This window comes from Micropterus salmoides, unplaced genomic scaffold (genome assembly GCF_014851395.1).
Source record: "Micropterus salmoides isolate LMB-PRFRI ecotype aquatic unplaced genomic scaffold, ASM1485139v1 Ms_hic_scaffold_15, whole genome shotgun sequence".
NCBI classification, from domain to species: Eukaryota; Metazoa; Chordata; class Actinopteri; order Centrarchiformes; family Centrarchidae; genus Micropterus; species Micropterus salmoides.
The window spans coordinates 1009367-1022584 of record NW_024040596.1 but is presented as its reverse complement, the minus strand read 5'-3'; the positions used below and the strand labels follow the sequence as shown (position 1 = coordinate 1022584).

Genomic DNA, 13218 nt, shown 5'->3' with positions numbered 1-13218 from the left:
TGGTATCCTCCCTAATACTTTAGTACCCTTCTTAGTACACGATTTCTACCTTGTATCATATAAGATCATATAAGCTGGGAAATACAGTGTGCTTCCTGTGAGGTATAAATTTCCTACTATCCTAGTAACCTGCCAAGTGCCTCAGTGCACTGTAATACAGTATTACTGTAATACTACAGTGCAGTACCTGATCCTCTGGGACTAGTAGTAGTAGTAGTAGTACTACAATTCAAATGAGAATGGCAGAAATAATTTCTGTCTTCAACATAACTTTGTAGAAAAGCATCTGCTAAATTAATAAATGTAAATTTATCTTTATGTGGTCTACCGCTAAAGCTCGAAGGACACTTGTATTGTACACACTGTACACACTGCACTGTACACACTGCACACACTGTACACACAATGTACGCACTGCACTGTACACACTGCACTGCACACACTGTACACACTGTACTGTACACACTGTACGCACTGCACACACTGTACACACTGTACGCACTGCACACACTGTACACACAATGTACGCACTGCACTGTACACACTGCACTGCACACACTGCACACACTGTACTGTACACACTGTACGCACTGCACACACTGCACACACTGTACTGTACACACTGTACGCACTGCACACACTGTACACACTGTACTGTACACACTGTACGCACTGCACACACTGTACTGTACGCACTGCACACACTGTACACACAATGTACGCACTGCACTGTACACACTGCACTGTACACACTGCACACACTGTACTGTACGCACTGTACGCACTGCACACACTGTACACACTGCACTGTACACACTGTACGCACTGCACTGTACACACTGCACTGTACACACTGTATGCACTGCACTGTACACACTGCACTGTACACACTGTATGCACTGCACTGTACACACTGCACTGTACACACTGCACTGTACACACTGCACTGTACACACTGCACTGTATACACTGTACGCACTGCACTGTACGCACTGCACTGTACACACTGTATGCACTGCACTGTACACACTGTACGCACTGCACTGTACACACTGCACTGCACACACTGTACACACTGCACTGCACACACTGTACTGTACACACTGTACACACTGCGCACACTGCACTGTACGCACTTTACGCACTGCACAGTATGCATTGTACGCACAAGTTGTATATTGGGGTGTATTAGCAGTCTTAATACCCTCCTCCCTCTTTAAAAAGTTGGAAGCATACTTCTGACTGACAGACGCTGGCTGACCAGAGAAAACTCTGACAATATCTGAACCTTTAAAGTTCATGAAAACATTAATAATAATGTTCATCCTGCTGAAGAGGATTCAGCCAACAGACTTTTCAAATCAATCACAGATCTGAGCTCTAAAGCTGCCACGCTGGGAAAGAACTCTCTCTCCTCTCTCTCCAGGTCTCAGTGTGAGAGGAGGAGCAGAGGTTCCTCCCTGAGGTCAGAGGAGTCGTCTGAGGCAGGTTGTGACGTTATGAATAAAGTTGACCTAATCTAAATGAAAGTGAGACAGTGGGAGGATCAGAGACTACGATATGTGGAGAGGTGGATGCATAGATTATGACTCACCTGAGGGTGATCAGGTAGTCTCCAGCGTGATGTTTTTTAACCCTCCTAATGAAGAAGAAGAAGAAGAGGGGGGAGGGTTTAGTCTAACAGATCCCTGTGAGTCCAGGATGAAGCGTCTGTAAGAGTAAATGTTCGACCTGATCAGCAGCGAGACCACGTCCTCTTTCTGCAGCAGCTCATAGTCTCCTCCGGAGGTCAGAGGTCGGCTCAGGTGGGCTCTGGTCCAGGTGTACTCGGGGAACGGGTCTCCGGCAACAGCACAGGACAGCAGGACATGTTGGCCCACAAAGGCGCTCACCGCTTTGGGTTTGGTGATGAACCAGGGCTGGACGCCGTCCTGGGGCTCTGCCACAAAACCACAACCAAAACTACACCTGTGACTCCAACCAGTGATCATCACTCTGTCATGTGTTTATAGTTTGGAGTCAGTTTGTTGGCCGCAGAGTGTGTGTGTGGTTACCCTCCACAGTCAGCTGGGACTGGGTGTGGTCCTCTCCGTACTGGTTCCAGGCCTGGCAGCTGTAGGTCCCAGTGTCCTCGGGGAAGACCTCCTGGATCAGCAGAGTGCAGCGGTTCTCCTCCCTGAGGAGGTGGAAGTCCTCGGATTCTGTCACCTCCTGCCCGTCATGGAGCCACACCACCTCTGGAATCGGGTTACCTGCGGACCACAACGACTTCATCCATACATCTCAATCAATACTCATCAATAAATGAACAAAACCATCAACAGGTTTAACCTGAGGTCTAGTGTTACCACTTCAGTTCAGCCCAAAGGGAGTTCCCATCTCCCACAGAAAACTCTGCTCCTGAACTGAACAGCTGGATTGTAGTCCAGCCTTTACTTCCGCCCTCCAAAACACTGCTGCAGCACACAGTGCCAAGACGTCCAGACGATACAAATGAACATCATGCTGTGTTGAAGAAGACTTGAAACTAGCGACTGAGACCATAAAAAGTGTTTACTGAGGTAATAACTCAGCTGAGAAGTAGCCTCATTTTCTCATAGACTGCTATACAATCACACTCAAACCAGCCATTTTTATCCACACCAAACACCCATCAAACCCCAAGCATCTGACTAAGCCTGTATCAAAACAAAAACCGCTCTGTAATCTCTGTACATGGCTGAAGTTATAGGCATCCAGTTATGTCTAATCATAATCTATCCTCATGTCCAACCTCTCAAGTCAAAGCTAATCTCCCCCTGATATCAGCTGTACAGCTCACATCACTCAAAATCACCAACATTACAGACTAATTAGCTGGATAAATGTAACAACAAACAAACTCATTTGTTGACAGAAATAATCGCGGCCGCCATTTTGGATATTGCACAATACCTGGGAGCTGTGCGCCTGCATTCGTCTTTTTCTGCAGAGAGGAGACGTCTCGCTTTTTCACACTCTGTGTTTTTTGTGGATTAGTAGGCGACTCGTAGGAGCTACATAGACATCCAGAGGCCGAATCGATTGATGCCCCACCATCACTGTGGGATGTTCTGTTCTCACGCTACAGGCCTGTAAAGCACGGGAGGGCTTCTGGTGACAGGAATGTTGATCAGTATTCACTGTTTTTATCAATATAATCTTCTTCAGTTGTATTCCAGGTGTTTTAAAAGATATTCAGGTGCATTATAATCTATCTTATGATGGTTTTGATGTTTTATTGCATTAAAATATAGGTTTTTTTACCAGGTGAGGATAAAAATATCAACTATTTTTTCTGTATTGCATCTCCATGTGGTCTGTAATGGTAAAATAAATATGGATGTATATCCCTCAGCTTCTGACCTTTCAAAGGAGACCAGAATGATGCACCTAGGCCTGAAGTGGTTGAGGAGCTATTACTGATTCTTTTTGGGTTTGTTATTTTAGGCGTTTTTCCTGGAAAAAGGGTGCCTGTCCTTAAAGGCTCTTCACTCGTGAGAGACAGAGGTTGCCGCTTGGTCAGGACCCGCCCTACTCTGCTTCTGATTGGCTAGCTGTCCTTAGCTAGGTACTGCCCATGCGCAACTCCCAACAAAGATCTAACAGAAGTGAGATGCTTCACTCTGTAGCTAAAACGATGCGTTCCCGTACCACCTCTAAATAAAATGATGAACGTGAAGATGACCTCTTTAAAATAAAACTTCATGACAAGAAATCATTTTAAAATCAAAGGGAAACTGACAACAGAGAGCAGCAGACCAGATCCTCACACAGCTTATATGGAGAAAACCCTCTGTGGAAAATCATTATGTAACACACACACACACACACACACACACACACACACACACTCTGCTGGGTTAATAACATGGAGCCTTCAGCCATAGTTCACCTCTATAGTACCTGATAACTCAAACCCAGTACCTGCTGTCAGACCAGTGCAGTTAATTAACTTGCCTGGTGAAATAAAGGTATAATAAAATAAAATAAACCAGAACACGACCACAGACGCACACACTGAACACACACAAACAGAGAGGAAATGAAGAGGCAGAACTCGTCCAAAGTAAATCTGTCCTCATCTGCACCATCTCCCCGCAGATCTGACAGGAAATACCACAGCTAACACACACACACACGCGCAGTGACGGCGTGGTCGTACCAGTCAGCTCCACCGTCATGGTAACTCTGCTGCCGTCCATCACCTTCAGGTCGGCGAGGCGGCGGACGAAGCGTGGAGCCTCACATGCTCCTCTGGCCTCCGTGACCTCTGACCTGCAACCCTGCGGTCCGCCTGTGACGCAACAACACATGAAAAGGAAAATCACACATCTGTTCAATCTGACATCAGATGTCAGTGTGACATCACGTCGTTACATCAAAACTGATAAGTTGAACACACGTCCGCTTTTCAATGGGCATCAGCGGCACAGGGGAAGAAGACATATCAGACTCAGCCGTTAACTCAGAGAGCGTACAGTATGTCACGTATAAACAGCTGAAGCGAAACCATAACAAACCAGGTTCTGCTCCACAAAGAAACCCGCATTCAAAATCTCACTGGCTTTTAGAACAATTCTAATGACTTCAACTCCTCAGAAGAGACTTTCTCCAGAGTCTCACACGTTTACATCTAATATCAATGTTTAGTCGATATTCATAGATTTAACTGCCCTAAACGAACATCATTTCCCATAAGCCCATGTCATTTTACCATGTTTATGCTGAATTCATGCTATGTTGACAGAAATCTTCTGATGTGAGTGTTCCTGTTGGACAGCAGAAAAACTGGCTAACACTGTTTGATAGAAGAAAGTCTAAGACCTCCGGTCTGGGGACCTTCAGGTCTGTGAGCCAATGGGAAGAGAGAATAGTCTCCATTAAGACTAAGATGATGGCGCAAGTTCATCTCATGGCTCAGGGAGCTGAACCACTACTACACTCATTTTGACCGAGGAAACAAGAAGGTGACCCTCAAAGTGGGGGTCCCGCCTGAGTGCTCAGAGCCTTCAGAGATTGAACCATCAGTCCAGCAGCACCTTTGCACTCATACTGCACTGCTCACAGAACTACTTACTTGTTATTTGCAATATTCATATTTTTGCACAGACTGAACCCCTACACTGTTTAATAATGTTACAGTACCGACACATTCTAGTCACATATGGACGCTTGGTCAAGACCCATTGGCATGGCTTCTTAACGCCCTGGGTACCCTTTACGTTGTTTTTTGTAGGGCTCCATGGTCAAGTTAGCAAGAAAAACTCTCGGTCTGATGCCGGATTTCTTTACCAGAGTTTTTTTATGGTCTGATGCCAGAGTTTTTTAAGTTCTGCTACTGGATTTCTTCACCGGAGTTCTTTACCAGAGTTCTTTAAGGTCTGATGCTGGAGTTCTTTACAGTTTGATGCTGGAGTTCTTTACTGTCTAATTCCGGAATTCTTTACAGGAGTTCTTTACCGGAGTTCTTTACCGGAGTTCTTTACGGTCTGATGCCGGAGTTCTTTACAGGAGTTCTTTCAGGGAGTTCTTTACCAGAGTTCTTTACGGCCTGATGCCAGAGTTCTTTACGGGAGTTCTTTACCAGAGTTCTTTACAGCCTGATGCCGGAGTTCTTTATGTTCTGAGGAACTTGAAGCTGCACCGCTTCTTTTTATTTGACTCCACTGAATAACATCTCAAAAGGTGCCGGTGATCCCTTGGGCAGTTTTCACCACCCCCCGGAGTTCTTTACGGTCTGATGCCGGAGTTCCTTTCAGCCTAATACCAGAGTTCTTTACCGGAGTTCTTTACAGACTGATGCCAGAGTTCTTTACCAGAGTTCTTTACAGGAGTTCTTTACGGTCTGATGCTGGAGTTCTTTTCAGCCTGATACCACAGTTCTTTACCGGAGTTCTTTACAGCCTGATGCCAGAGTTCTTTACCGGAGTTCTTTACGGCCTGATGCCAGAGTTCTTTACCGGAGTTCTTTACAGGAGTTCTTTACGGTCTGATGCTGGAGTTCTTTTCAGCCTGATGCCAGAGCTCTTTACCGGAGTTCTTTACAGGAGTTCTTTACAGGAGTTCTTTACAGCCTGATACCAGAGTTCTTTACCGGAGTTCTTTACAGGAGTTCTTTACGGTCTGATGCCGGAGTTCCTTTCAGCCTAATACCAGAGTTCTTTACCGGAGTTCTTTACAGACTGATGCCAGAGTTCTTTACCAGAGTTCTTTACAGGAGTTCTTTACGGTCTGATGCTGGAGTTCTTTTCAGCCTGATACCACAGTTCTTTACCGGAGTTCTTTACAGCCTGATGCCAGAGTTCTTTACCGGAGTTCTTTACAGCCTGATGCCAGAGTTCTTTACCGGAGTTCTTTACAGCCTGATGCCAGAGTTCTTTACCGGAGTTCTTTACGGCCTGATGCCAGAGTTCTTTACCGGAGTTCTTTACAGCCTGATGCCAGAGTTCTTTACCGGAGTTCTTTACGGCCTGATGCCAGAGTTCTTTACCGGAGTTCTTTACAGGAGTTCTTTACGGTCTGATGCTGGAGTTCTTTTCAGCCTGATGCCAGAGCTCTTTACCGGAGTTCTTTACAGGAGTTCTTTACAGCCTGATACCAGAGTTCTTTACTGGAGTTCTTTACAGGAGTTCTTTACGGTCTGATGCCGGAGTTCCTTTCAGCCTAATACCAGAGTTCTGTACCGGAGTTCTTTACAGCCTGATGCCAGAGTTCTTTACAGGAGTTCTTTACGGTCTGATGCTGGAGTTCTTTTCAGCCTGATACCACAGTTCTTTACCGGAGTTCTTTACGGGAGTTCTTTACGGTTTGATGCCGGAGTTCTTTACAGTTTGATGCCGGAGTTCTTTACTGTCTAATTCCTGAGTTCTTTACAGGAGTTCTTTACGGTCTGATGCCGGAGCTCTTTACAGGAGTTCTTTACGGTTTGATGCCGGAGCTCTTTACAGGAGTTCTTTACGGTTTGATGCCGGAGCTCTTTACAGGAGTTCTTTACGGTTTGATGCCGGAGTTCTTTACAGTTTGATGCCGGAGTTCTTTTCAGCCTGATACCACAGTTCTTTACCGGAGTTCTTTACGGCCTGATGCCAGAGCTCTTTACGGGAGTTCTTTACGGTTTGATGCCGGAGTTCTTTACAGTTTGATGCCGGAGTTCTTTACTGTCTAATTCCTGAGTTCTTTACAGGAGTTCTTTACGGTCTGATGCCGGAGCTCTTTACAGGAGTTCTTTACGACCTGATGCCGGAGTTCTTTACAGGAGTTCTTTACGGTCTGATGCCGGAGTTCTTTACAGGAGTTCTTTACGGTCTGATGCTGGAGTTCTTTACGACCTGATGCCGGAGTTCTTTACAGGAGTTCTTTACGGTCTGATGCTGGAGTTCTTTACAGGAGTTATTTACACGAGTTCTTTACCGGAGTTCTTTACGGTCTGATGCTGGAGTTCTTTACCAGAATTCTTTACAGGAGTTCTTTATGGTCTGATGCTGGAGTTCTTTACAGGAGTTATTTACACGAGTTCTTTACCGGAGTTCTTTACGGTCTGATGCCGGAGTTCTTTACCGGAGTTCTTTACGACCTGATGCCGGAGTTCTTTACAGGAGTTCTTTACGGTCTGATGCTGGAGTTCTTTACAGGAGTTATTTACACGAGTTCTTTACCAGAGTTCTTTACGGTCTGATGCTGGAGTTCTTTACCAGAATTCTTTACAGGAGTTCTTTATGGTCTGATGCTGGAGTTCTTTACAGGAGTTATTTACACGAGTTCTTTACCGGAGTTCTTTACGGTCTGATGCCGGAGTTCTTTACAGGAGTGCGCAGCACATATTCGCTCCACACATCCTCTCACTCATTTGCTCTCACAAACAAGGTCTGTGAATTGAATGGTTGGTATCATAAAACACAAATCTATCCAACACAACGCTGTCAATGTCGGAAACCCATCTTAAAAACAGTTATTAGCAAGCATGTAAGAAGGAGAGCTATGTTAATGTTAGAAAACAGCTGTCAAAGCACAGTGCACATAAGTGGTAGTCAGTAGGTGCGTTCGGGATAACTGTGACTGACTTTCGCCGACTTGATAGTCTAACGTGAGCTGCAGTTGAGTGCAGGGGCGTAAAATTACAACAATGCCGTCAAGTCAGACACAATCTACCTCCGGTAGACTGCGTGAGCTTACTGTGAGCTTAGAACAATGATCAAGCTTTGCTCCCTTGAGGTCTAGCTTCTTTTTATTTGACTCCACTGAATTACATCTGAAATTGCTTTGCAGCCATTTTGTAGACAGTTTTTTAATGATTTGTAGGTTGACTCCACTTCCTAAAATTTGCAGCACTCAGTGTTCGAACAATAAATAATAATAAGTGTGTCAGTAGAATCATGATGTCAGTGTGATCCTGACCCACAGCAGAAACACGATGTGAGAAGTGTGAAGTTGTTTCATCTTCTTCTTTTTCTCCTGTTCATTATTAATTGAGTGTGTCTCGTCAAACACGCTAAAACACACACACACGTTTGGGGAGAGAGAAAAGGAAATACAATCTCCATATATGGAAAAGGACGAGTGAGGATCAGACTGATGATTGCTGACTCTCTCTCTCTCCCTGACACACACACACACACCATCTTCTACATGGCCAAAGAAATATGGACAACTCGTCCATGTCCTTGGATGGGAACACATTTACCTTTTGTCCTTCTAGACTTATTAATTGTCCTGAACAACTCAGTTTACATCAGGTCGGTCTGTTTAAAATTAGCCAACAGCAGACCCAGAGGTCAAAGGCCAAACAGGCGTCGTTCTTCATAAATACTCCTGCATCAGCTCCACAACAGCAGGAGGACGTTAACCACTAACAGTAACAAAGAAGAAGAAGAATGCAGCTTAATACAGACAATAGTTAAACCCCATGCATAAAGACCCCAAAGAACAAGTGGTCATGTGACCAACTGTTCATATAAAATATTGATTACAGGAAGAGAAAAGTTATTGAGACGGATGTAAACAAACATTGAGGACCGACTCCCCTCAGGACCATTCTTGTCCACTCATGGACATCTGGTCTCTTCGGGTCAAGTGGGTCGGTCTGTGGGAACCTCCTGATAGTTCACTGTGTGTGTGTGTGTGTGTGTGGATGTGTCTTACTCACGTTGTGGGGACATTTATCTTTTTATACAAGCTCATTGTGAGGACAAAACGGTAAAAGACCCCCCACCCTTGGTGACCAGGTGTCTAGATGTGCAGAAAGGGCCGCCAGAGAAGAAGTTTGAAAGCCCGTGGAAGAGTCTAAGTGTGAGCCTTTGTTGATTATACTGTATTTAAAAAAGCAGTCGACCTCTGACCTTTGATCTGAACTCTCCCGCTGCTCTCCGCTCTGCCGTACACGCCCTCATCACGCCGGGATGCGTTCTGGATGCTCAGCGAGGCCACACCTCCAACGTACGAGGACCGAACTCCGGCTGGAACGAGGCTTTCTGACGGAGGAAGTGTGAACATCATCATGTTACTGTTGTTGCGTTAAAGCAACACCGATCACACAGCAGCAAACACAACCACATCATGTAAATTAAATGATGATTTACTTCCTGTTGCCAGCAGGTGGCGCTATGACAGAGTGATTATTGGCATGTAGATGTGTTCAGGGCGGGACTCTGACAAATATATAGTCTGGTGCAGATGTGAGCATGTACATTTAAGTTTTAAGAACGTCCAGTTTGTTTGCGAATCATCGATTTTCAACGCCACACCACGGACGCACCCTTTCACGAAAACTCACAAATAGCACAAGTTTTCATTGTCAGTGCCTTTAGACTGTGCAGTGAAAATCTGAAGTTAATCGGACTGATTCTGTGGGAGGAGTTTGTTAAAGTACGGAACCTGTAAAACACCAAAAATTACCTTTAAATTCAAAATGCCCGACTTCTTGGCGGAATCCTAAGTTAAATATTGATAAAATGCATTTCTTTGGAAAGAGTGGGTAGACAGAGTTATCCTTTTATAAGAAAACCTATATAGCAACAATGCGCTTAAATCGTTTCAAACACAACACAACAGTATGATTTGCCAAAAACCCAATTTTGGAGATATCTCCAATTACGCCAGGTATTACAAAAGGCTTATGGATAAGGCTCGCGCTACCCAAAGTCAAAAGATAGAGGTCATGAAGCAGCACAATATTATAGAATGCTAGGTCATTATTAGGTACATAAATGCAGGTTAATTATGCATCTGATCCCTTTTAAGAGCGGGCACAGGGCGTGTACGTTTTACAGCAACAAACGAAACTGTAGGAAAATATGTTGGATAATGACGCCGGACGACTGTGTCAGTTTGGCAACTCACAGCGTTCAGCCTACATGTTGTTGACATGTTGTTAATTTGTCATTTTGTGTACTTGAACTACAGATAACCGCTCTGAGACCGCTTAGTTACGCTCTCTACATATCCACTCGGAGCATTTCAGAATAAGAGCGTTTTGCCTGCCAGATTTTTCTGACTTGTTCAGATTTTGTTAACTTGTTCAGTTATCCTTGCTTTGTGCTTCTACCATGGATGAGTAGGCTACGTAGTTAAATTGTTCCTTTTTTGTCTGCTTTAACTGTGTTTATTGTTGATATATGACTCAGTCTGCACAGGGCACTTTATTTTGAAAATCTACCAGATTCTCTACGCCTTCGCAATTAGATTTCCCCAAATAGGTCAGTCAATATGGAGGGAATGGAGGCATGTCAGCCCTGAGGCGAGCTTGGGAGAGGGATCATAAGAGAAACAGGAATGGACTAATATTTGTGGTAACTCTCGCACAATGTCAAGAGACCTGAGGGTGAAGCTTATTCAGTTGGGCTTAAAGGACTCGCCTAACTGCTGGAATATGGATGAAGGGACATTGGTACATGTACTGTGGTCATGATTATTCACTTCTGGATAAAGGTTCACTGTGGCTCACTGGGCGGCTGTGGCTCAGGAGGTAGAGCGGGTTGCCTGTTAAATTAAAGATCGGCGGTTCAATCCCCGGCTCCTCCAGGCTGCGTGTCGAAGTGTTCATGGTGGCTGTTCCACCAATGTATGAATTTGTGTGAATGTGATGTAGTGTAAAAGCGCTTTGAGTGTTCGCAAAGACTAGAAAGGTGCTTCACAAATACGGAGCATTTACTGTTATATTGTCAATATCAGGAAAAGGCAGTTTGTATTCTGTCCCAATCTATATATTTTGGCAGTAAAGTGTTATCTGCCTTTCCTCAACCACTGGGATGCTGGACACTGAAGCTGCTTTCCAGGTCCATGCAGGACGCAGGACAGAACTGAAACATATTTCCAGGTATGGGGCGGATACCCTGACACTGTACATGCGCCTGTGTAAAGTACAGATGGATGCACACTCTCTGTGGTTAATAGGCTGCAGCTGCGATAAACATTTGATGATGTCACCTTTTATTTATTTATTTACTTTCTCTTGTGTGTAGTATATTCCTGCCTAGCTTGAGATATATGTGACCCCTCTTGGGTAGGTGTGGGGGGCCTATGTTCCCATCGTGGTAACTATTTGCATGTTGTGAACCGTGATGTTGATGATTTGAATGAGAAAAATTTTTAAAAAGCCAACTTTCTGTTAGGGCATCTCTCTCAGAGGCTTTTTGGTACGTCTGCAACAAAAAGTTTGTACATTTCAGTGAAACCCGGCCCAGTGGCTGCTCTTTAGGGGGCGCCAGTGAGCCATTTTGCCTCGCCCATGCGCAAAAACAATATGACACGTAAATTGTCGCCGCGTTTGAATTTTGTGCCTCCAAAAATGGGTCTCATTTGGGGTAAAGAAAGAAAGAATTGTTCAGTTTTCATGGCTCATGCTCGGGCCCTGACTAAAAATAGCTCCGCTGATATTTGTTAGTCAAGTCAAGACAATTTATTTATAAAGCACATTTAAAAACAACCGGTGGTGAAAAAAGTTATGCAACTTAAAAAAACAGACCAATCAGATAAAACATACAGCAACATGAAGGAGAGAGAAGCACCAGCGTCTCAGAGTTGAACGCACAATAAAAATAGTTTTTTGTGGTCGGGCCTGATGATGAAGGGAAGTTTATTCCACAGTGTTGGGGCCACAACTGAAAAGGCACAATTACCTTTTGTTTTCATTCAGACTGCGGGGCCGATAAGAGGACCTGGTCTGTATATCTGAGGGGCCTCCTGGTAGTTTCACATAAATAAAGCAGGATCTGCATGAAGGCAGCTTGTTTACGGACGACTTCACACCGAGCGGAGGCCAAAGGAGCGAGTCTGGACGTGAGGGGAGACGTCGTGACCATAAATCATCTCTCCTCCTCTGCTTCCATCCAACGTTTAACTAAATTCCCATCAAATGATCCAAATAAACCCTGACCCGACGCTGCTGCGAGAGCACGAGCTGATTGGCTGACGGAGATAAACAGCCGGTGGAGCTGATTCTCCAGCCGCTGCCGTTAAACCGCCGCAGAAGAAGAAGAAGAAGAGGACACGGCGAGGTGACGTCATTACAAGAGCTGCAGTAAACCCTATGGAGAACACGATTCTGTTTGATGTGTGAATGTGAAGAAGGTCACAGCCTCCTCATCGCTCCTCACACAGCTGCTGGCGCTTCCTTTACGTCCGTTTATTCACTCTCCTTTCACACCTCAGAGTTTTGGTTTGATTTCCTGTGTTCACGTGAGCTCTGAGACGTGGATCAGGAGGACGAGGCGGCGTCCTGCAGCCTGGACACGTTTTTACTGCTGAGTCTAAAAGTCCCCACAACGTGATGAACACCGGCACAAACACACACACGGCGGATTCCCCCCGGCCGATGCCCTTCTTGGGTCGGCTTCAGCGTTTACTGTGTGTGTGTGTGTGTGTTCGCTGCTGCAGCATGTTTTGTCTTTATATGGTTTCAGCTCTCATATTTGTGTAACGGCCGCCCGACAGCAGAGCCTCTGTTCTCAGATCAGCTGCACGTCGATTCACTCCATGAGGGTCAGACCTCTGAACAGGAAGTGACACCTCCCCCAATACGTTATTTAGAGTTGTACACAAGTTGACAGTCTGTGCTCCGGACTCCAGCTGAGATTCATTTACTCCCAGAGGAGGTTGCACGGTGTGAATCAGAAACTACCGCCATGAAAGTAACCTAGACCCTACAGACTGTTTCTGAGCAGTCAGTCCTAACAGGAGCACAGAGAGTTCTAGACGATCCAT

The 13218-nt window shown here is 45.1% G+C and overlaps 1 protein-coding gene across 1 annotated transcript in view; it reads right to left on the bottom strand.

Annotated features, from left to right (window-relative positions):
• LOC119903747 (myosin light chain kinase, smooth muscle-like) overlaps window positions 1-13218 on the bottom strand; it is an 85025-nt gene that overhangs the window by 52641 nt on the left and 19166 nt on the right. The window contains 5 exon segments of the mRNA XM_038719973.1: window positions 1595-1639; window positions 1732-1939; window positions 2055-2252; window positions 4184-4315; window positions 9357-9488. Coding sequence (XP_038575901.1) covers window positions 1595-1639; window positions 1732-1939; window positions 2055-2252; window positions 4184-4315; window positions 9357-9488 — 715 coding nt within the window.